The following is a 25,721-nucleotide window of genomic DNA, read 5'->3' on the forward strand; positions in this document are numbered from 1 at the left end:
CCCAAGTTCTCCTGATAATTGCAGCAATTGACTGTAGTAACTATTTCTATGGACTTCCTGATTAGTTTTCATTGAATTTATTGGAATTCAAAAATTTATTTAAATTTAATTTTATAAATTTATTTAAATTAATTAAATTAATTTATTTAAAAACTTATTAAAATTCATTGAAATTTCAGATGCTTCTTTGGATCTCCAGGGCCCCTAGGGTCAATGAAATTACGAAGATTGTCCTAGAAAGGCTGATATTTACACATGAACTGTTGCTTTTTCATACTCTTCTAATCATATAAGAATGCAACAGAATTTTCTAGATCATGAAGTGTCCTTGCTATGTGGTCTAATGTATAGCAATTACATAAAACATAATTGGTTGTAGCAGTTCACCCATGTAGTTAATGCTCTGTGCCTTGCTCCCATAATTGAGCAAATTCCTGGGACTAGAAATTTTTTGGTATAAAGGAGTTTTTGTTTTTGTTTTTGTTGCCTCTTAAACCTACCCCAGGTGGTCCACATCTCTAGATCATGGTAGTGGTATATTGAGAAACTGGTGGATTTTTAGGACCTCACTTTATGGCCATCAGGATCCTTAGAATGTGTAGATAACAAGCAGGAGTGACTTCTCGGTCTTACATATTACCCACATTTACTAATTTTGAGTGTTGCATATAGAGAACATTGACATGTGATCACAGAGGCAGTCTAATGTATTCTCACTGTCCATGTTGAGTACATTTCATTTCCTGATTATATATATAAGCAATATACATTAGACCTAGTTTGCCTGTGGCTTTTTCTAGTAGTGTGAACTATAGATCATTAGCTTTCCTTTTGTTATATTTTCCTTTCCACAGACCAGATTAAGTGGTTATTTCCAAAAGTCAGAAGCTTTACTCTAGACTGGCTTTAATATAATATAGGTTATTGTAGTAGTGCCATCTTATGTTTAAATGCATCATTGCTATTGATTAGTAGTGGTGTTTTCAGGCTAAGAAAACATCTGACTTTTAAATTCTGTTTACCTAAACTACCATTTTTAATTGCTTTAAAACAAACAAACAAAAACATGGACTACCTCAATGACAAAGCATTCAGCTATGTGCTTAGATGACAAAAGAGATCTAACACCTGGGCCCCACCTTCAAAGAATTCTTAGTTTCTGAACTAAGTAATTTGTGCTTTATCATAAAATTATAGTTTAAAATACTTTAATGAAATCTTAAATGTATGCTTTGTCATGCCTTGGGGCTTAAAACATTACCAATGGGATCATGCCATAATTTTATAAAGATGGATTGTAAATTTGTAATTTACTTACTTTTAATAGTTCTTTTCTGTGTCCTTTGTTAGCTTCCTGTTCCATTCTCCCAAATAGTTATTGTAAATTTCTTTCCTAAAGAGTTCTACCTAACTTCTCCCTCCTCATTATTGGCAAGTGATCACATAACATTTTTGCATCAATTGCGAACTTCTTCTTAATCCTCTATCTAGTTTGCACCAACCTCTGTATTCACTTTGCTTTTTTTTCTTATCCTTGTTCCACACTCAGTAGGAAAGGTTTCTTCTGCTAAAGGTTAGCTTTCCCCATTCTGCTCCATATTCTATTATTTTTCAGTTTACCCCTACTTTTTTGATTGTTTTAGTTTGTATGCTGAAACACTCCTGTCAACTTCCTCTTGTTGTTTATAAGCAAATTCAGTTTTCCCATCCTAGAAACAAAACAAAAGAAAAATCATTGAGATTACCTTTGTTCAAAGTCTTACTTTAGCTGCTTCTTAGCTCTACTTATCATAGGCCTCCTAAAGGGTAATTTTTGCTACATTATGTCTTCATCTCTCGTTGAATCCCAAACCTACTAGGTATATATCACCACCATTTGACTAAATGAAACTTCTCTTGACAAAAATAACCAGTGATTTATAAGTTTCCATACTCACATATTCTTTTTCAGTTTTTATAGTGTCCTCTGTAGCATTTTATGCCAATAAGAATTTGATTGTTAACCATTTCTCTTTTCCTTGACTTCTCTGTGAATACACCACCTTGATTCTCTGCTTCTATGTTTGGCAGTTCCTCCTTTATATCCATTCTAGCCTTCTCTGTCTCTGTCTCTCTCTCTTCTTAAATATGGTACTATTAAGGATTTCTTTCTTTGTCCTTTTTTCTTCATATACTTTCTCGATAATAGTTACAACCATAGCTGTTCAGAAACAAATCTATATTTATAACAAAAAATGAACTACATAACTCTCCTATAAGTTCTTGACACTCAGAAATTAATGTGTCTAGAACTGAGGGCATTGTCTTTCTAAATTGTGCTTCTCCTTTGGTACTTGTTATTTTGATGAGCTACACTAGAAAGGTAGAAAGATAAAGACCATCTTCAGCTCTTCCCTCTAATAGTTATATTATCCATCTTCTCATACACTCACCTGTTTACTGTTATTCTGTAGTTCAGCATGTCCTAGCTTGGCTTACTCACTAAAGTCTCTAGTTGATCTCTCTACTTTTGGTCTTGTATTCCACAAACTCACTCACCATAGTGCTGTCAGAAGGACTTATTTCTCTGCTTAATTCTCATCCTATAAGATTATGTCCAGGGGATCCCTGGGTGGCTCAGCGGTTTAGCGCCTGCCTTCGGCCCAGGGCGCGATCCTGGAGTCCCGGGATCGAGTCCCACGTCGGGCTCCCTGCGTGGAGCCTGCTTCTCTGCTTGTGCTTGTGTCTCTGCTTGTGTCTGCTTGTGTCTCTGCTTCTCTCTATATATATCTTTCATGAATAAATAAATAAAATCTTTTAAAAAAAAGATTATATCCAAAGAAATATTCCCATTTCCTTTATTTCAGACAGTTGGCTATTTGTAGCAGTTTCAGGTTGACGTTGTCTTTGTATCTGTCCTCAGGCCACTCTATCTACAGAAAGCCCTCCTTGATTCTTACATGGGCTTGTCTAATACCTACCTCATTGATCTCTTTAGGACTCCTTGGCTTTCTGTCTTTAACTCTAATGTATGCATTTAATTTTCCTAAAAACAGAGCTACAATCATTTTCCTAGTTGAAAACATTTAATAAATGCCTTCAATACAATCTTCTATGTGCAGCTTTTCATGATCTTCTAGTTATAGCACCTTTTCTACTGTGATCCTTGATAGTCTTCTCTTGTGATAAATTTACCCTGCTAAATTTGAGGTAATATGCAAACTTGCAATAGAGTTCCCATATGAAAGGTAAAATTTTAGAGGAAAGGATCTTGTTTATTCTGCAGATCCTTAACAAAATAGATACTAATCAAGAAAATCATTATCCACTGAAATGTTGGATTATGTGAGTTAAATTGGGATGGCGTGGAAAGAAAAATTGTAATGCAAAACTCATCTCGCAAATATTATTTGTAATTTTTGCATTGCCAACAGCATATCTAGCCAATGCATTTTATTATGTGAATAAACATTCTCAAATAACATTCCCAGGTTGCAAACATCTTTATGTGCTCAAAATGGGAACACTAGATATCATTTATGTGATACTTTATATTGAGATTAAAGTTGTTATCCCAGTACTAAAAACAGAGAATCATTGGGTGAGTTATTAACTTTAAATATGTTTTTACAAATATAAGTTGTAAGAATTGAATATAAAGAACATAATGTTATTTGATATTTGAATATAATAACTTAATATTACCATATGTTCAGCAAGAACAGGAGAAGATGAATGATGAACTCAATAAAGAAGAGAAAATATGGAAAGAGAAATTTAAACAACATGAGGTATCTATTTCTTGTTCTTGATCATTACAATAATCATTCTTTTTTGAAATAAATTATTATACTTGAAATGGACATTTTTTAAAAGATTTTATTTATTCATGAGAGACAGAGAACGGCAAAGACAGGCAGAGGGAGAAACAGGCTACCTGTGTGGAGCCTGATGCAGGACTTGATCCCAGGACCTCAGGATTATAACCTGAGCCAAAGGCAGATGCTCAACCATTGAGCCACCCAGGTGCCCCTGAAATGGACATTTTAAAATAATATTGCCTACCTTATATAGGATTTAATTTATTAAAGCTTTAAAAATTATAATCAGAAATTCTCTTTGAAATACAATGTCCTAAAATTAAAATAAACTGGTTTAGTGAGTGAATATGCTTATATAAAATTATAATTCTACAGTTTTTTAAGGTTTTCCTCAAATACTTGCTGAATTTTATTTTATTTTTTCTTGCTGAATTTTATTGATCTGTTTACTTTTATTTTAGGACTCTAGTGATAATGATTTTTTTCTCACCTAACTCCAAATGATCTAATTTAATGCAATATATGCTTATCAGCTCTCTTAATAGTTGAGAAAGGATAAAATGTGTGACTAAGCTAGTTCTTCATATTGCTCATATGTATGTTTTACCTTGCCTTCATGGTATCATAAATGTCACCAAGTCTATTGCTTTTGCAGTCTCTGTGCTGGCTCTGGGAGTCTCCTTTATCAGACCTCCTATCTCAGAAAGTTTGAAGTCCTTTTCTCCTACACAAATTTTGGCTTGTGGTTTCTCTTGCTTTTTTTCTATCTTCAAGGAATTCCTCAATTTACATCTGAGTGGCTTACTATAGCTATAATATTAGAATATCAACTTATTAACATGATCAAAACTCTCAAATATTTTAAAAGATTAATATACTTTAAAAGAAATAGCTTTACTTCTTTGAAGTGAATTTTATAGTAGCTTCATCTTGATTCAATTTTATTACTTGTTTGTAGCCTATATTTTAGATGTTATTGTAATAATATCTTTATGCTGACTATTTATCTTACTTTAGGAGTTTGTTTATTTTAGTATATTTTTTATTGGAGTTCAATTTGCCAACATATAGCATAACACCCAGTGCTCATCCCGTCAAGTGCCCCCCTCAGTGTCCGTCACCCAGTCATCCCAACCTTCCTCCCAACTCCCTTTCCACTACCCCTTGTTCGTTTCCCAATTAGGAGTCTCTCATGTTCTTTCTCCCTCATTGATATTTCCTACTCATTTCCTCTCCTTTCCCCTTTATTTACTTTAGGAATTTATTAAAAACTTGCATTTACAAATGGAAGAAGAAAGAACAAGATTTAAAGATCTACAAGAAAAAGAAAAAATGCGCTTATTAAAACTGCAGCATAATGCAGCTGTAACAATCCAAGCTAAATATAAAGCATTTTTGGCCTTCCAAAAATATGCTCCCCTCATAAAAGAACGAATAGAAAGTAAGAAAAGGAAAGCACAAGAGTGGAAAGAAAAGGAAGCAAAAATACGACAGATGGAAGAGGAAAAACGAAAAAGATTGGAGGAGGAACAAAAGATAGAAGAAGAGATAAAAAAGCAGAAGCAGGAGGAGAGGAGGAGGAGAGAAAAAGAATATGAAGAAAAAAAGAACATCATGAGAAGAGAAAAAGAGCAACTGCTAAACAAAGAAATATTAAGATTAAGAGAAGATGCAAGCAAACAGGCAATAATAAGTAGAGCATTAAAGAAAGGTGAATATAATATCAAAAGTTTAACTGTTGAAGATACATCAAAGAATAAAGATGATATTGCCAAAATGGTAGAGGATGAAAAGTCAAAGAAGTGGGAAGATGTTTGCCTCCGGCTACTTGAAAAATCAGATAAAAGAGAAGATGTAGGTAGGCAGCTTGTATTAAAAGAATCAATACAAATGCAGTCAAAAGATTCTACTACAAACCAGGCAATTTTGGTGGAAATTGAAGTAAAAAATGAGAACTTGGCAAAACAACAATGCTCCGAAAAAATTGTCAAGGAAGAAAGAAAATGTGAAAATATAGACAAAAAAACTGAATTGGAAAACCCAGATCTAAAAGAAAATGTGAAAGAACGGTTTCAGCTGCAGGAATTAAAGTCTCAAGCACAAAAAGGGGCAAATGTGAAACCTGCCATAAATGAGAATATGAGACAAGACACCCACATAGTAATATTAGGATATAATCAAGAAATTAACAAGGTGAAAAACATTGAAGCACAAAAAATAATCAAAGATAGTCAACAGAGTAAGATACAAAAAGAAAAAGAAGAGATATCAGAAGAGAATGGAACGTTATATGAAGAGAATAATATTCCAGTGATTTCAATGAAGCAACAATCACTAAAATTAGAAAATCCTGAAATTATAGGAGAAAAGGTAATACAAGAAAAAGAAATTGACTTAAAATCCAAAGAAACTGAGAAGAACCCAAAAGGCAATACTCTGAATAGTGCTGTGATTTTTAACAGTAGTGATTCCATGATAAATATAGAAGGCAAAATAAACGAGCAAGATTATATTTTAGATAGAAATGCTCTTTGTGAAGACATGGGTAGTTGTAATGCAAAAAACTCCTTAGTTTTTAAAGGAATAAACTCTCTTAAGTCTCAACCTAAAGAAACCTCCGAAGAATGTGATGAAAATAAAGGTGAATGTGAAAGTGTTGTGACCTCTTCTTTACCAAAGCCAACACTTCTATCTTCTATTGAAGAAAAGAGGCTAGCTTGGATAAAATCATTTAAACCTTGGTTTGAAATTTTCAAACAAAATCAACAAAAGAAAATTGTTAAAATGAAGAGACCTGTAAAATGCCCAGTCAACATGATGCCTCCTTTGAATACACTAGAAATTCTTCGATGTGGCCCTTGGAATACTCTACAGCAGGTACTTTATAACTTTATAATATTTTTTCATATTTAATTACAATTGGTTCTCTAAAATATAACTAAAAATATCAGTAGGGGGCACCTGGGTGTCTCAGTCCCTTTAGTGCCTGCCTTCGACTCAGGTCATGAACCCAGGGTCCGCATCTGGCTCCCTTCTCAGTGGTACCTGCTTCTCCCTCTGTCCCGCCCCCTGCTCGTGCTCTCTCTCTCTCTCTCTCTCAAGTAAATAAAATCTTTAAAAAATTATTCTTTCATAAAAAATATCAGTAGAAAAAATATCAGTAGAGGACATATTTTGTATCCAGGAATTTTGGGTCTTAATTGCTGAAATTGCTGATGAATTATTGCCCCATTTGAGAGGGGATGTATTTAAAAGATCTCCTTGATTAAAATTATTCAAGGTATTTTCTCCCTCAGTGTAGCACTACAAAAAGCTTTGATTTATATCTTGAAGCCATGTTCAAGGGTCCTGTAGCCATTATTAAGCTTCTAAGAGTGGAGACATCTGGGAATTTAGTGTTGAATTAGAGTAGGAAATTCCTAAATTGACATTCAGTTAATTTGCTATAGTCTTGGGCACAATACCACCTACTGGCACCTTTTGGAATGTAATGGATTTCTCTGTACCTGACAAGGGCTGTGAAAGAAGGGCTTACCATAGAAGACTCTAGAATTTCTATGTGGAAACATAGTTAGTCATGTGCTATATAAACACAGTGCATATAGACCTGAAATATGAAATAATAATCACCAACTGCTATGAATTGTTTATGTTTATAAAGCCTATATTTTCAACTAAAATTAAGATAGAAACTAACGGGCGCTGGGTGGCTCAGCCTGTTAAGTGTCTGTCTTGGGTTCAGGTCATGATCTCAGTGTCCTAGGATTGAACCTCCAGTTAACTAGGCTCCCTGTTTGTCCCTCTCCCTTCGCCCCTCCCCCGACTCATGCCCTCTCATTCTCTCTCTCAAATAAAATCTTAATAAAAAAGAAACTAATACATGTGTAGAAGAACAGGAGAGAATATCTCAAGTAGCATGATACTAGAAAGGACTTAAATGATTAAAATACATGTATCTGGCTAGGTCCTGAAACTGAAATGTATTCAATAGAATTTATTTAGTTTTTTGATACAGACAGATGCCTAGGAAAAGAAACATTCATGTTAATATATGTGGATTTTTAAATGTATTCACTCAGCAAATATTTATCTGTCCAATATGATTGATCAATATTTGTTGTTGGACTAAAGAGACAGAAAGAAACCTCAGTCCTTGACATTATGGAGCTGACTTTGATATACAAAAGGCTTTTTTTTTTAAAGATTTTATTTATTTATTAATGAGAGACAGAGAGAGAGAGAGCAAGAGAGAGGCAGAGACACAGGCAGAGGGAGAAGCAGGCTCCATGCAGGGAGCCCGATGTGGGACTTGATCCCAGGTCTCCAGGATCAGACCCTGGGCTGAAGGTGGCACTAAACTGCTGAGCCACTGGGGCTGCTGCCCACAAAGTGGCTTTAAACCAATAAATGTACTGATAAATACATTACTACAGATTTTGATAATTGCTGTAAATAAAATTTCAGGGTGTGCTCTAAAAGGATAATAAGATAGTGGGCTTTAAAAAGATCTTGGGGTGTGAAAAAGCAGTCTAAGGAACAAGAACTACTTTGAAGTTCCTCTCTCTCTCTCTCTCTCTCTCTTTTTAAGGATTTTATTTATTTATTAATGAGAGACACAGAGAAAGAGGCAGAGACACAGGCAGAGGGAGAAGCAGGCTCCTTCCAGTGAGCCTGATGTGGGACTCGATCCCAGGATTCCGGGATCACAACCTGAGCCAAAGGCAGACACTCAACCACTGAGCTACCCAGGCATCCCTGAATTTCCTTTCTTTCCTAGACAACGTATTTTTCATATCCATCAGATCTGTAGAAGTACATAGAGAGTCTCTCGTTAGCTCTTCTATTAATATTTTCTTTGGCTAGGTTATCTCTGGAATCATTCATTTTTCTACTTCCTTAAGATGTTGGTGCAGCCTTTCTGAATTGATAACTTTAGCTACTTTTATTTTGGGTAATTTTTCTTATGTATATCTGTTTGAGTTAGGAACGAGTGACAACTTCATGCCTATCATGTACTTATTTCTAAAGTAAACTGAAAGTAGAAAAATTGCAGTGTCTTCTCTTTCATCTGCTCTGTTCAATGAGAAGAGCACCAAGGAAGTTAAGATGTGTGCACCTGTCTCCTTGGTGTTTCTTCTCCTATCCACTATGTTCCTTTTGTGAAACTCTTGTCAATATATATAAAGTAAGGATTACTCCTTTTGCTTCTTAGAGCAGGTCCTCTGAAACTGTATTGTGCATACAGATCACCTGAGAATTTGTTAAAATGCTAATTCTGATTCATTGGGTCTGGTAACCAGTCTCGATGTTCTGCTTTTTTTTTTTTTTTTTTTTTTTTTAAGATTTTACTTCTTTATATGAGAAAGGAGAGAGAGAATGAGAATGAGCAGAGAGAAGCAGACTTTCTGCTTATTGCAGATCTGATGCAGGACTCCATGCAGAGCTCCATCCCAGGACCCTGAGATCATGACCTGAGCTGAAGGCAATTGCTTCACCAGCTGAGCCACCCAGGCACACCGATGTTCTGCCTTTTTGCAGGGCCCCTAGACAATGCTGGTGGTGCCCAGCCATGGATTAATAGGATTAGAAATGTAAAGGACATTGTAATTCTCTTGACCACTGCTCAAGCAACAATTTCAAATATTTAATTTTTCTTTGAAGCATCAAGTATACAGTATAAAGTTGAAAAATATTTATGAATGTGCCTCTAAATGCAGAAGTGTTATAAATGCCCTCTTGTAATGACTCTGGGAGGTGGTTTATGCTGGTGTCTTTATTCGCTACTGCTACTAACCTATGAATCTCTTCTTTGATTTTCTAATCTCTTAGCTTCATATCTTGATCTTGATCTTGATCTTGATCACCCACTTGCTATCTTTGGAAAGCCTTTCTAGAGAAGACCTTTAGAAGATAAAAGTTTACTCCTCTAGAATTTCACCCAGTGATGAATTCATTTTGCTTATATTAATCTCTCACTTTCAGCCTTCAGCACATGAAATCGGGCCTGCCTATTTTCTATACTTCTTTACATATTGTTAGGCAATAGCAGTTTTCATGACTTGACTGTGAGGTAGATGAGTGGGAGGATGGATAAATAGATGAATAAGTAAGTCCAACTGAATGTTAATCTTATGTCCATATTACTGCTAGCTACACAGTTTAGATATAATGTATTAAAAAAGGAAATTAATGTAAAATTATTCGAATAGAATTCAATAAAGTGCTAACAAGCCCTATATCAAGTAAGATCAGGGTCCTGATTTTATTTCCGCCATTTACTGGCTGTATGACCTTGGGTGCGGTGCGTGACCTTTCTGAGCCTTCTTTAAACTGGGAAGAGTAGTATCTCCTGGATAGGATTGTTGTGTTTTAAAATAACATGTATGAAGAATATAGTCTAGGGCTCCTACTATATATAATAGTTATTGTCAAACTTGGACCTGAAGCAAAGATTATTGATAACTAACATATAGGTTTTTTTCTAGTTTTAGTGTTCTAATTCATTTCTATATTTGGTATCTTACTACTAATGATAATGTACTTTAATCATAAAAACAAGTACTAAACTAAAAGGATTTTTTATATGGCTTTATAACATGGCATGAACATTTTAGCTGTTGATGAACTTTTAGATGGAATGTCATGTCCCTTATACAAAGCTAACTGTAATAAACTGGTGTTGTAATGGTACATGAGCTACCAGAAGTTAAATTCTGCTTCATTTAATCCAGTAATCATATCTCAGATTCAGTCTCTTTGCACCTGATTTTTAAAATGATATTATTTATTCAGATTAAAGAGATTTAAGTTTTTATCACTGAACAGTTGTTCTGCAAAAAGCAAAACCAAGAAGAGTCACTGCTTTCACTATTTCTGTAATTACAGTCTACCATAAGTAGACGTGTTGAATTCTAGAATAATTGAAAGTGAAATCTCTACAATTATATACCTATTTTAGGTCATTTTATGTATCAGGATCTGTCAAGAATTTAGGGGAATGTAGAAAATTGATTTGTTATCTTTTATTAAAATATAATGAGTGAGTCATAAGTTCTGTAGGTAGAACAATTCATTTTCAAGTTATGAGAGCCTGAAAATATTAGTTTTTGAAATATCTTTATATTACTCTTTATTAAGGAAAGAAATCATGAATGCTATATTTTTTTGCCACAGCAAAAAATATTTCATTCATTTATTTCTGAAATACTCAGTGAACAACTGCTATGCTCTAGTTACTCTTTTTCAGGCTGACCATGCAGTGATGAACACCTATGAGTACTAATTCTATATTGACCTTAATATTTGGAATATAAAGCAGTTTTATTTATATGATTATTGCCATACATGTATCAATAATGATTAATATTAAAATTTATTTTGATCTCATATATTTGGAAAAACCTAGGGTAGGATAAATAATAAATTACCATATCATAAGGAAATTTTAAAAATAATCCATAAAAGGGAGGAGGAAATATTATGAAATGCCTCATATTCAAAAGTAGATATCATCAATGAGGTATCACTCCTATATTATAATTATTTTTTTAAGATTTTATTTATTTATTCATGAGAGATAGAGAGAGAGAGGCAGAGACACAGGCAGAGGGAGAAGCAGGCTCCATTCAGGGAGCCCGACGCGGGACTCGATCCCAGGTCTCCAGGATCACGCCCTGGGCTGAAGGCGGTGCTAAACCACTGAGCCACCCAGGCTGCCCCCCTATTTTGTAATTAAACTAAACTAGAGAAATTACTACATCATAAAAACTAGAGCCTAACAGTTTACGTAGGTGATTGTAAGCAGCATATGATTACATCAGGCAGGATAACATAAATTAGAAGGCAGAGGAATATTTCTTACTATAAAGCTGCAGTTGTGTAGTTTTTTATTTTTAAGTGCTTAGTTCTAAATAGTGTGTTCACTTTTTAGTATACAGCTAGCTTCCCAGTTACAGAATTTATAAGTTCTCTTTGTGGACAAATAAAATGGGTAAGACACAGTGGTTTTCTCGACACAAATGGATGAATATTTTTCTTTCTGAAAAACCATAAAATATAAATTTGTTTCAATGAATAACTGAGAAATTCCTGACTTAATTATGAAATGAGAAACTTATTCACCTGAAGTTTGAAAAATATTATTAGTTTTGCTACTTAAAGCAACGAGTGGACTTAATCCCTTCTTTATATCTTCATGAACATATGGTCTTCCCATTCACTTACATAAATATGTAAATTTAAAACTTTTGGTTTCATTTAATGCACAGGAAATGTACCATACAAAGAGGAGTTACTGTACTTAAAACTCTCATACTTTTTCTAGCTTTTTCTGAAGCAATAATGCTTTCAATTTCAATAGAACATTTTTTAAATTTCTGTTTTCAGGATGATATATACTAGACTCTTTCTATAAAGCTAATAATATTAAACTTGTTTTTTCAGTACATGAGAAACCTGGCCTTAGGATTTTTGATATGACAATATGAAAGTATTCTTACTATAAAATGATTTAACATATATAGTCATTTCAGTGCATGGACTCAATTATACTGAAGAACCAACATACTATATTTATTTTTCTGTCATTTTTTTTATGCGAGAGCTCTTGGGTTTAATAAGTAGAGTACTTTCAGTAATCCTGAAAATATTCCTGTTGTCCGACATATTCTTGTGCACTGTAAATGTAGTCCTTAGTATACATACCATAAAGTTGAGTACATTCTTTGATACTGAATTTTCTTTAGTTAAAAAACTAAAACCAAAATGATAGAATAATTCTTTAAGGAAAAAGCTTTGTAAAGTATTAAGAAATTAATACTTAAGAGATTATTAAGAAATCTCATAAATGTGTGGTCTTCAAAATGTTTGAAAATACAGAAAAAAAATATCGTTCACACTATGTTGTATCATAGATTCTATTGCCCTGTAATATAGTGTATATTACACTATTCAACAGTAAGGAATAATTCATAACTTTATGATTCAGCAGACATGTAATAGCTATTTTTATTACATGGTTTAATTATTATTGCATAGTCATATTTATTACAGATTCTATAACTTCTCAAACTTTGTTTGTGGAAGATAGTTGAGCCATTCTAGTTGAAGCATGGCAGGTTGGACCCAAAATCTATCCCCTGATCTATTGTGGCAGTACCCCTAGGAGATACTGTCAAATATAGATCTTAAACATCTATGTAGTACAGTCTTGAAAATAGTGCCAAAATAATTCACTCAGAAAGTGAATTTAGTGAAAAATCAGGGAGTGAACTAATAGATGATATTATTATTGCTTTTATGCATATGACTTTTGAACTTGAATTGGTCATGGATGATTACAATATTTTTCCTTTTTATGTGAGGACAAAGGAGGCCCAGATAGCTTAATTGAAAGTGCATTGTTAACAAATGAGATTTTCAATACATATCATTAGTTTTTTTGAGGAGTGTTTAAAAGCAATTTTGCAAGGCTAATATAATATAGTTTATATTTATTATTGTTAGATAATGTTATGTACTCCAATTTTCTGAATATTCTAGGTTACAACAGTTACATTTCAAGATTTGCCAGGTTGTAGTCTCTCCACACTAGCAGAGTGTCCAAATCTTCAGTTTCTGTCTCTTCAACGCTGTGGATTAATTTCTTTGCACAGCCTGAGTAACTGTAAAAAACTGAAGCACATTGATGCCCAGGTATGTCCTCTGTTCTCATTATTTATCCTATTATAAAATAGAAAATAGATTTATGTTTATATTTCAGCAATGACAATTTTGAAGAAATATTTACTATAATAACTTGTAACTCAGGTTCTGATATCTAAAGATATCAAGGGTCAAAGAAAATTTGTGAAAACTATCGAGGAAAGATAATTAGGAAAATCACTTATCTGTATTTGCAGATGATATAGCTATTGTGCTTTTTTACTTTTTGCTGTATGACAAATGACATTACTTAGTAAATTAAAACAACTACTATTTTATTTGCTCATGGTTCTGTGGGCTGGCCGTGAACTGAGGCCAGGCTTGTCTGGGTGTTCTGCTTCATGTTTTGTTGACGGGGTCTCTTGTGTAATTTGAAGCAGGGGCTAGAATGTCCAAAATGCCTTTCTTATTTGTCTGGTGCCTTGGGAATTTGGGATTTCAATCTCTCTTTCTCTCCGTGTGTGTGTGTGTGTGTGTGTGTGTGTGTGTGTGTGTGTCTTCCATTTGGGGGCTTCTCTAGAGTGGCCCAATCCCAAGAGTGAGCATTCTAAAAAGATAAGCTCCAGTATGCAAGTGTTTATTAAGCATTTGCTGACACCATGCTAGCTATTATTCATTCTATTGGCCAAGCCTGAATTTCTATGGGAGGGGACTGAGCGGATGTGTGAATATTGGGTTGTGAGGTTTATTGGGTCCTATCCAAGTAACAATCTACCATAGTCTACCCCCTGGCCCCTAGAAGTCACATCCTTCCCACATTCAAAATACATTCATGTCCCAGAGATCCCAGAGTTTCATCATCTTGTGGCATCAAGCTTAGACTTAACGTGCCAAGTTTTCTCATCTAAATCAGATCCAAGTAGAGATGATCTGCTCAGATAGAGTTCTTTCAACCCACAGATCTGTGAGATAAAATGAAAAGTTACCTCCTCTCTTCCTGTCCCCCCCCACACACACTGATATATAGTGGTGAGATAGGCTTGATTAATTACAATAGCTATTCTCATTCGAAATGAAAGAAAACAAGAAGCCCATAGCATCCCTATTCCATAGCTGAGCACATATCATCATTTCCTTAATAAGGGCTCAGTTCTGCTCCATGAAAATGGTTTTCTATGACTCTTGGTTCTGCCCACGGGGGTTTTGACATTCTCAAGGCATACTTCTTTTTTCCATAAGCAGTGCTATTTGCAGCTGAGAATTTTTCTGAGCCTGTTTCTTTCCCATAGAAGATGGAGTGGGGTGGGAGTGGGGGGCTAAAAGCTTCTTTTCACTTGACTTATATTCTTTTCAGTTCACACAGTCAGTGTTTCCATGAGCATGATTTTCTTTTAAAACTTTGTGCATTTCTTATGCTTCTCAGTAGGTTCCTTCCATTAGACAAAGGCTATACTTATAAATATTTTTGAGAGCAAATCTGTGGGACTACACACTTAAGATTCTTAAAAGCCCATTTATTTTTCTCAGGTCTTAAAAAATAAAATAGCTGTTATATCCTAGACACACGATCTTGACACTGAAACCAATATTATGTATTGCAAAGATGTGTATGTGTAGGACAAGTGTAAACCTATTCATGAGATAACATATCTAATCCCCAGTATTGGTGTTCTTTGGAGAGGAAGGGAGCAAAAGGGACTGAGGAGGGGAAGTAGGATTTCAGCTTTTTCAGCGTTTTTTCTTTAACAGTTTTAAAAGAACTATGACCTCATGTTCAGTTTTGTTCATTTAGATTGTTTGAAATATTTTGTAACATGATCCTCTGTATTTTCTGTATTCAAAAGATTAAGAAATATTAAATCAGTTGGTTATTTATTAGGTTACTTAATATTTTTCATCTAGATAGTATAACACTCTGCCTTTTTGTCTTAAAAGTTAGACATCGGGTTATTTACTTGGAGATCATATTTATCCTTCCTCTTTTTTGTAAGCTTTCATGTTCCATTAATAAGCCATTGAAATAAAGCTACTTAACATTTGTTTTTTGTTTTAGGAAAACCGTATTGAGACTATCAGTTGTGAAAATTTGGAAAATCTCTGTGTTGTTCTTCTTAATAAAAATCAACTGACTTCTTTTCATGGTTTCGATGGCTGCACTAATATCCAAAATCTTGAACTCTCACATAATAAAATCACTCGAATTGGTAAGAACAAGGGAATTTGAATATATTGACATTTATTTTTCATTATTACATCTTGTTTCATTTATTCCTTTTCAAAAATATACTGCCATTACTAATTTGCTTATTTTATTTATGCCATGCTTATTTAAGCTTTTATCCAAATGCATGAAGGAAATGGGATTATTTTTAATATATAAAGGAAATATGCTTCTACCACTGGCAAATGGCCAGTTATCAGTGGCTTCTTAAATTAGTATAATCATTTACCTATTCCTTTTTTTCTAACCAGTAGTGATTTGAGCTCTACTGGGGAATATAATACCCTGGTTTGATGCCATCATATTTTTATGGATCCTAGACTTTCTGTACTTAGCAGCTGTCATAACTGTTTCCTAAAAATCCCTGTCATTACTCCTTTCCTTGCCTATGTACACTGCTTGTATTAACCTTTCCTTTTTTAGATAAAGCAACCACCACATGAAAGAAAGAATTCATCGGTTTGAATCTCCTTAATCTTTTCCATCTCTCCATTTGTACATCTATATCCCTATTTATCTATATCTGTTTCTACCCTCATCTTTATAATCCATATAATTCAGCAGTGAAAAAGTCTTTTCTTATTTAGGGCCATTCCTTTCATTTTCTAGAAACATAATTGTCAGTTTTGTGACTATTTTTATACTGATATTTTATTCTATCATTTATAAGCTGTCTTATGTCAAACACTTTCTACTTCTACTATTGTCCCATCTCTCTTACTCTTTGCTGTCAAATTTTGTGAAAGTGTTCTGTTCATGCTTTCACGTTTTACTATCCAATTTTCCTTTTCTTCCTCCTGAAACTCCAACTTACTTTTATATTGTTAGTAGTGTGATAATTCTAAAATGAAAATTTCATATTTTTTACTACCTGGCTTAAAGCTCTCTGTTATTTTTTATTTACACTTGTGAGATTCTCAAGGGACTTGATAGAGGCTTAAATAAATGGCTAATGAATAATCAAGGATTGCTTAAAAAACTAGATAAAAATCAGGAACTAGATAAAAATCTTACTCTGGTACAATACTAATAGTTTAAATCTTTGGATCCCAAAAGGCACTATCCGTTCCACCTCCTACATCCCCAAATCATTAGGAAATAAGGTCTAGAGTGAAATTTCAGGAAGTGGGATGGGAGGAAATGCAGTAGTGGAAGTAAGTTCATTTTTCCCATTTGATTAAATTTTATTTTTGGTATGTAAAACAGATATATGTTTCAAAACCAAACTGCATTGAAAAGGGCATTACTCAAAGAGATTGATCTTTCATCCATGCCCTTATCACTTTGTTCTCTGATATACTTTTCTTTTCTTTTTTTAAAAGATTTCTTTATTTATTGATGAGAAGCACATAGAGAGGCAGAGACATAGGTAGAGGGAGAAGTGGGCTTCATGCAGGAAGCCCAATGTGGGACTCGATCCTGGGACTCCAGGATCACGCTCTGAGCCAAAGGCAGACGCTCAACCGCTGAGCCACCAGGCGCCCCTATTTTATTTTTTCTTCTATTTAAATTTGAATAGCTGACATATACTACATCATTCATTTTAGATGTAGTGTTCAATGATTTATCAGTTGCATATAACACCCAGTGCTCAACACATCACATGCCCTCTCAATCTGATGTACTTTTTATTTTATTTTATTTTTTAAAGATTTTATTTACTTATTCATGAGAGACAGAGAGAGAGAGAGAGACAGGAAGAGACACAGGCAGAGGGAAGAGCAGGCTCCGTGCAGGGAGCCCGACGCGGGACTTGATCCCAGGACTCCAGGACCACACTCTGGGCCGAAGGTGGCACTAAACCGCTGAGCCACTGGGGCTGCCTTACTTTTATATATATAGATGTTTTTGTATATATGCATACGTAACATCTATATGTGTATATAATAATATGTGTATCCCCTATGTGTATGCATGTACATAGAAATAAACACATATATACTAGTATATATGTATATATACTAATCCTTTCAAAAAATATAGAATATTTTAAGTACTGTCCTTTATCTTGCTTTTTTTTCACTTAACATGTTATGGAGTTCAGAGAATTCGTTTCCCATGGTTTCATAGTCTTCAGTTTTGTGGATGGACCAGGTTTTATTCCACTGGTTCCTGGTTGATGGACATTGGGTGGTTCCCAGTCTTCCACATTTGCTGTAATAACTACTCTGATACTTACATTTTCCATACTTTATCAGTTATATCTTTAGATTAATTTTCTGCAATATGTATTGCCAGCACGAAGGACATCTGTAATTTAGGAAGATAGTGCCAGGAACATTTTATGGGCAACATTTTGCACTCCTACCACTAATACACGTTAATCCTAGTTTCCTCCACTTATCTTTTCTTGTTTTGTTCTTTTCTATTTCTGAGTTAAATATTTTAATTCAGTTATTTTTTATTCCTTCTCACTATTGTTGACATGAATACTTAAGTCTATGAATTTTTCTGTGAGCACTGCTTGTATTTCTGTATTTTTGTCAGTTCTACAATTTTATGACATATTTTGCCTTGTAGCTAAGATTTAAAATTTATGTATGGTAAGACCATTTTGTGTTGTTGTTCTTATTGTTTTTAGTTTATTGCATTATAATGAGAGAATTACCTGTGTGCCATTTCTGCTTTTGGCAACTTATTGTGATTTTCTAATATATGGTCAATTTTCAGGAATGTTTCATATGTACTTGAAAAGAGGTCATTGTGTTTTTAATTGGAATATAGAGTTTTTATTTTTATCTTTATGACCTACCTTAGGGATCATTTGTTTTAGATCTATATTTACTTGACCTACCATAGACTTGACCTGAGCTAGTACAAATTTATTTATTATTAATCAGCCTATTTCTTTTTGTATATCCTTTTGTTTCCATTTTTGAATGTTGCTCCATGCTGTTTTGTAGATATTCTTAGCTGTGTTATCTTTATTGTGAATTTTAGCCTTGAAATGTATGGTTCTTTGTCTCTTTACCATTCTGAGACTAAATCCTACCTTGTCTGCCAGCATTTTCTTTTTGTTTATATTTGCCTATGTAGTCATTTAAAAAAAATGACACTTTAGAAACACTTGGTTTTAGGCGTATACTTGTATACAGCATAGACTTGGGTTTTATTATTTGATCCAATTTTAAATGTTTTTGTTTCATATAGAACATGGCCATTTGTATTTGTAATTCAACTTTCATTCTTGCTGTTACTACTGTCATCCCACTTGGGATGATGCTTTCACTTTCTGGAAAGAGGCCTTGTTGATAATACATGGGTTCTTCTATCACTGGAGTATCTCCATTTATTACTTACCCATCCAGTTTGTGTAGGATTCCCTGGAATCAGTACCAGTAGCCTGGATTGTGTTGGTCATGGATAGTTATTACCCTATTTAGAAAAAATTCAACTTGTAATTTCTTCATCTCTTATTTACACTGGAAGGATAGATGGGAGTATTTTTATTTATTTGTTGCTCATTATGAATTTCTAAAGGAGATATGAGGAGAGTTGGATCAAGGCAGTTACTGTCATCTCTGATCTTTTTTTAATATGGGAAAAATAGTTGTTTACACAAAGCAAGCTTTTACAGACATTTCAAGGCACACTTTTGAAAATATAATGTATAATATTCCTTAATGTGTTTATTTGCCTGTGCTGCTTGCTTTTGGGACTACTCATATTTTCTCCCATATGGAAATAGTGATACTTTTGATACAATTTTTTATCTTAAAATTTTAGTTTAAAAACCACAGAAATAATTTTGTTGTTGGAATGAAGGCAAGTGCATTGATAATGTATGTTGCTATATTGGCATACACTGAGGCAAGCTTTAAAAAAAAGAAAAAGGCTGTTTGTAAGAAGAAATGCTTTAACTCCCATTCACTTCATTTTCATTGCCAGCAGGGCTGTATGGGATTTCTTGTAACCAGTGGATTTCCTGGGATAGGATATCTGCAAGATTTATGTGGAAACTGCCATAGTATTAATTGATGTGCTTGAGGTATCTTTATGTAGTACAGAGCAAACAAGGTAAAAGACATCTTTGCTGTCTGTTGGGTACAATGAAAACACTGTATTTATTGAGTGTGAGAAGAGTATACATGAAAAAGTAGATTTTCTGAAGACCGTTTGGAGTCTGTTTTTCATCTTCAGGAACTACTTACAGAGATTCTGGTTGAGCTTAGGGGAAAGCATAGATTTTGTCTTTCAATGATGTATTGATGCTAAGAACTCTTATGAAGGGGCACAAAGATATATTTGTGTTTATAAGTTAATAGGTTACTATTCCATGCTACAATATTTCTTAAGGAGGTGAAATAAAATTGGAAGCCATACCACGTATTATACGTTTGTAGTTTCAAGTTAAATTTGTTCCTAATTCTTATTAAGCTGTAGTTATTACAGTAGTTAAATGTGTAATGTTAGCTTTAATTACTTTTTTATTAGAAAACATTAATGTGCATTTTTCTTTGAATTTCATTACGTGTAAGTGAATGAGAATAAGAACTGTATCCTGTTTAAGGCAATTCATTTGAAATTATTTATGCTAAGTGTTTTCCATTCTAATGAAACTGCTTACAGAAATAGAAACAATGTAAAGTATACTTTTTAAAAATAACAACTTAAAATGTAATTCTATAAATTGAAAGTTATAAAGTTAATAACGTATTTTTGTTATTGCCATTAATGTTTAAACATATTGTGAGCTGTGGCTAGTGTAAAGACTACCATATAATATTTTAATGTTATTTTCTATAATTTGTTCTATTTGGGTAGCAAGTTTTTGATTATAGAATACTTTGATTTGATCTGGAGCTATTCTTGAATATTTTGAATGTCAAAATAATTGTTTAAATTTATTAAGCTCACTTTAATTGACAATTTTAAATATGGATTTATTTTAATCAGACAACAGATTTTATTATACTTTTTATTAATCTAAAATGTTTTGTTTTGTTTTTTCCCCTGGAAGTTGATTTTTTTTTTCCTGTACTATCTTTTGTAACTCGATTTAATTTTGGTGATTTCCAGTTTAACTTTTAAGGTTATGATATCATTATGATATTTCATGCTTTTTTTGCTTGAAATTTCCCATAAATAAGCCTCAGGTAAAATTGGTAAAACATTTTGTTTTCCAGAAGTAATATGGAAAAACATTCCTTGAATAGATGTTGAATATCTGTGGGAAATTTTTCATATTTTGAGGTTGTATTTTTGACTTAGTTTTTAAATGAATAGCCAAAGCAAATGAAAAATAGGTGATTTATAATTTATAATCTAGTTTTCTTTGTTTCTTCCATTTTTATGTTGGACTTCATTGATTTTTCTAAGGGAAATATTCTGAAAATAAATTAATTTGAAAAAATTCATGCCATATGACAAAATTGTTTTATAAATTTTAGTTACAGAAAAAAATGCAACTTAATATAATAAATATAGTAATAGATAACTTCTTTAAACATTTTCATGTGCTTTATACATTTAACTCATTTACGTTCTATATAAATGCTAGGAGTTAGTTACTGTTAATTTTTACCCTCCTCAGGTAATAGTTGAGGCACAGAAAGGTTAATATATTATCTGAGATCACACAGTTACTAAATGATAAAGTCAGGATTTGAAACTCAGCAGTCTATCCATAGTATCTAATTTTTTAATTGCCTCATTCCACTTCCTCTCTAATAAATATCTATTTAACATTTAAGATTATTAGTATTTTATTAGAGTATATTAATACTATGTTGAGAATGTAATGATTTTAAGATTTATTGATTAATACATTTCTTAATGAGCAAATTTGTTGAGCACCTTCTATGTGTAAGCACTTTCCTAGGCACTAGAACATGGTACTAGAATATTGCTGAGGATGCAGCAATAAGCAAAACAAAGGAGTATCCTGACTTTCACCAAGATTATCTAGATTATTACACAGAAATAAAATGAAATAAATTGTATTTCATTTATTGAATATTGAGTAAAAATGAAAATAAGTATGATGTTAATGTGTAAGAGCAAATAATTATTTTTGTTTTCTCATTTTTGAAGCTTCTATCTCTGCTGTGTGAAGAAAACTTTAATCTGGAAAAACATGTTTCTTCAATGCCAGGAATTAATTTGTTAATAAATAAATTTCAAGTGATACATTCCTAGGAAATATCATTGTAAATAGAAGTAGACTTCTATTTTCTACTTCTCTAGAAGTAGAGTCTTTTTTTCTCCTGATGCTTTATTTTCAGATAATACTGCTTTCTGGAAAAGTGACACTAATATTATAAGTATGAAAGATATTGAAATAATGCCACATTTTCATATTAGCTTGATTACTGTCTTAGCTTCTAGGAGAAATGTTCCTGGTTAATTCTTGTTGCTCAATGTTGTCTTTGCAACATTAGAAAAAAATAATGAAGTAATGTAAAATAAAGCTCTGGATTATTTTCCTTGTCGAAATGCTTTTCACTATTGTATACTTGGTGAATTTCTTGTATTCCACTAGGTGGTGCTGGTTTACTCTTTAGTTTTGATATGCAACAATGCCCAGTACAAAGCTAAAAGGGATTTTACAAATCTGCTAACTTAGGCTTCTTAAGTTTACGGATGAAAAAATAGACCCACGTAATTTTCATCAAACTCCTACCAGAGGTGGGGCTAGAATCCAATTCTTCTCATTCCTGTTTCCACACAATATGTATGATCTGAAGAACTTTTGCATTGAAATTAAAAATCTTGAGTGCAACTCAGCATATTTGTATGTAATTGTCAAACATAGCAATCATTGAGCAGCTAAAGGAAGTAGACGTTTACCAAACACTTATTTAGTGAAAACCTCCAGCCTAATTTAACATCTTTAGTTTTGCTGTTCCTTATAGAAGAAATTTTCCCCCCCTGTGGCAGGAATGTTTTATTAGACCATTAGCTCATTTCTGTGGGAGGAATTCTTTGAAATAGATATTTGTAGCAAGTATAGCCAAATGCTAATTTTGCCATGGGCAAGGGCTCTTTGATGGATAAACACACTTGGCTTCAGTTCTATTTTGTGGGATGTTGGAAACTTTTAAAGAGTTAATAAAAAATATATTGAAGCAGTGGACTCAAGAATATTTAAGTGATACTTTATATTTGTTATATTTACATCATTTGCAAGAAACTCTTAAATATTTTTGTGGCTACTGTTTTGTTTTGTTTGGGATGGAGAGTGGACAAAACAGAAATGTTGACTGGGAGAGAATCATTTTCTTTGAATTGTTGAGAAAGTAATGGTATTCTAAGGTAAGACTTGCTCTAAGTTTATTTCGCTGTTACTATCCTTCATTTGATAGTAAAGAATTTGTAATATTAAAAGACGAAGGGTGGCAACTTCTCTAACTTCCTTCCATCTAGATTCCCTCTTTTGAGCCAAATGCATTGCCTGGATCAAATTACCTGCTTAATCAATTGTATATAGGGTTTCAAAAGTGTGTATTAATATCCTATTTCTTCTTCAACGTTTAGCTCAAACAATCTCTTTGAAGCCTGATTTGGTCACAACAGTTGAGAGTTTTTAAACTACTTTTCATTGAGGATAATTGTTAAGAAACAATAGTAGTTATCATTTTTAGTGCCCAATATGTGACAGTGTTGTACAAGCTACTTTAAAAGATTGTTTTAAATCCTCCCAGTAACACAAAAACACCTTCACTCCACAAATAAAGGAACAAAGGCCCAGAGAAGTTAAGCAACTTGTTTATATTCACACAGCCAGTTTTGAAATGGGCCTGAAATTCATGGACTGCCTGCCTCAGAGTCTATTCATTTTTTATGATGCTGTACTGCCTGCAATCAACATGCTCTACTGACCGTGTTATTAGCATAGTCATAGAGAAAAGGCTATATACATGATTCCCATGATGATTGCAGGTTGTAGATCTTTGTTCTTAGAGCCTATTTTTTTATTTTAACTGTTCTTGAGGCCATGATATTTGTTTTATATAAATTTATCATTATTATACATTTCTTTTAAATTGACCAATTTTATCACCTTTAGATGTCCCTTTTCATCTGTAGTAAAGCTTTCTCCCTTTGTCTCTGTGTCTGATATACCAAACTAGCTTTCTTTTAGACACAGGAGGCTTTTATGCTTGTAAAAATTATTGGGTACCCGCCTCAAACAGCTTTCATTTATGCAGGTTATATCTATCAGTGTTTACTATAAAGAAAAAAAATGAGAAGATTTTTGTTTTTATTTATCAATTCATTCAGAGCTTAAGATAATAAAGCTTTTCTATTAATAGTTTTATAAATAATAAATGTAGTTTTTAACCAAAAGTTATGGTGAGAAGAGGGTTATTGTTACACATATTTGCAAATCTCTTTAATGTCTAGCTTAACACAAGACAGATGGATTTCCGTATTTCCTTCTGCATTCAATTTGCTACAATATCACACCTCATGTAGCCTCTGGAAAACTGCATTATAAGCTCTTGCGCAAATGAGAGTGAATAAGGCAAATAACATTTTAGAATTATTATGAAATAGTTTTGACTCCGTGGAACCTTTAAAAGTGTCTGTAGGAGGTTGGTCACTGGACCACACTTTGAGAATCATTGGTTTAGTGTGTACATAAGATATCTTTTTCTATCCTCTTACTTACAATATTTCTACATATTCTATTTTTGGTATGTCTCTTTTATGTCATGTGAAACTGTGTTGCTTCTGTTATTGTTTGCTTCTGTTATCTAGGCTGCCTGACAAATTTTAGCTTTGTTTCTAGCCTTTGGTCTCTAATAACTAATTAATTAATAAGTGCAATTATTAATATATGAGTTTAAATCTACTGTATTACTATTTGATTCTATTTGTTTTACCTGTTCTGTTTTTTCTCTTTTCTTGCCTCTTTCTGGTATAGTTGAGGTTTTAAACTATTTCATTTTCCCTTTCTCTTACCAGTTATATATTATTTTACTCTTCTTTTGGTTTGCTATAGATACAGCATGCCTTCTTGATTTACCAAATCTAAATTTATTTGGTACTTTTTCAAAGCAGTTCTAGAGTCTTAGAAAATTTAAACTTAATTTACTCCCAACTTAATATGCTATTATTGTCATGAATTTTAGTGTGTGTGTGTGTGTATGTGTGTGTGTGTGTATTTGGAATAGCTTAAGACAGTATTATTTTATAATATAGATATCATTTAGATTCACACACTTTTTAAAACTTTCCTTTGTGTGTGTATGTGTGTTTTAATATTTTCTTTTTTTTTAAATTTTTTTTATTTATTTATGATAGTCACACAGAGAGAGAGAGAGAGAGAGAGAGAGGCAGAGACACAGGCAGAAGGAGAAGCAGGCTCCATGCACCAGGAGCCCAACGTGGGATTCGATCCCGGGTCTCCAGGATCGCGCCCTGGGCCAAAGGCAGGCGCCAAACTGCTGTGCCACCCAGGGATCCCTAATATTTTATTTTTTGAGATAAAATTGATATATGTTTGTTTCAGGGATACGACATAATTTGATTTTTGTATACATACACTAAAAGTGATCACAATAGTACATCTAGTTATCATTCATTATTATACAATTGGCCTCCTTTACCCAATTTGCCCTCCCACCTCCTTTCTCTCTGATAACCATTTAACTGTTCTCTGCATGTATGAGTTGTGTTTTGGTTTGTTTGTTTAGTTTTTTTTTGATCCCACATATGAGAGAGATCATATGGCATTTATCTTTTTCTGACTTATTCCATTTAACATAATGCCCTTGAGATCCATCCATGTTGTCACAAATGGCAAGGTTTCATTCCTTTTTGTGGCTGCATAATATTCCATTATACATCTAAATACCATGATTATTTTATCCATTGTCTCATCAGCGGGCACTTAGGTTGTATCCATATCTTTGCTATTGTAAATAATGCTGTAATGAATGAACATGGAGGTACATATATCTTTTCAAGTCAGTGGGTTTTTTTCTTTAAATAAATTATCCTGAAGTGTAATTGCTAGATCACAAGGTTGCTCTATTTTTAATTTTTTGAAGAACCTCCATACTGTTTTCCATAGTGGCTGTGCCAGTTTACATTCCCACCAACTGTGTGAG

At 33.2% G+C, this 25,721-nt stretch overlaps 1 protein-coding gene across 25 annotated transcripts in view; it reads left to right on the top strand.

The window, feature by feature from the left end:
* Positions 1–25,721, top strand: part of LRRIQ1 (leucine rich repeats and IQ motif containing 1) — a 214,957-nt gene that overhangs the window by 14,138 nt on the left and 175,098 nt on the right. For all 25 annotated transcript variants that reach the window (XR_012005746.1, XR_012005745.1, XR_012005747.1 and 22 more), the window contains 4 exons: positions 3,696–3,770; positions 5,058–6,677; positions 13,341–13,493; positions 15,496–15,646. Coding sequence is in view for 19 of the 25 variants with exons in the window: in XM_072772945.1 (XP_072629046.1) it covers positions 3,696–3,770; positions 5,058–6,677; positions 13,341–13,493; positions 15,496–15,646 (1,999 nt within the window). In the remaining 6 variants the exon portion in view is untranslated. The remainder of the gene's footprint in view (positions 1–3,695; positions 3,771–5,057; positions 6,678–13,340; positions 13,494–15,495; positions 15,647–25,721) is intronic.

Source organism: Canis lupus, chromosome 13, assembly GCF_048164855.1.
Source record: "Canis lupus baileyi chromosome 13, mCanLup2.hap1, whole genome shotgun sequence".
Taxonomy (NCBI): domain Eukaryota; kingdom Metazoa; phylum Chordata; class Mammalia; order Carnivora; family Canidae; genus Canis; species Canis lupus.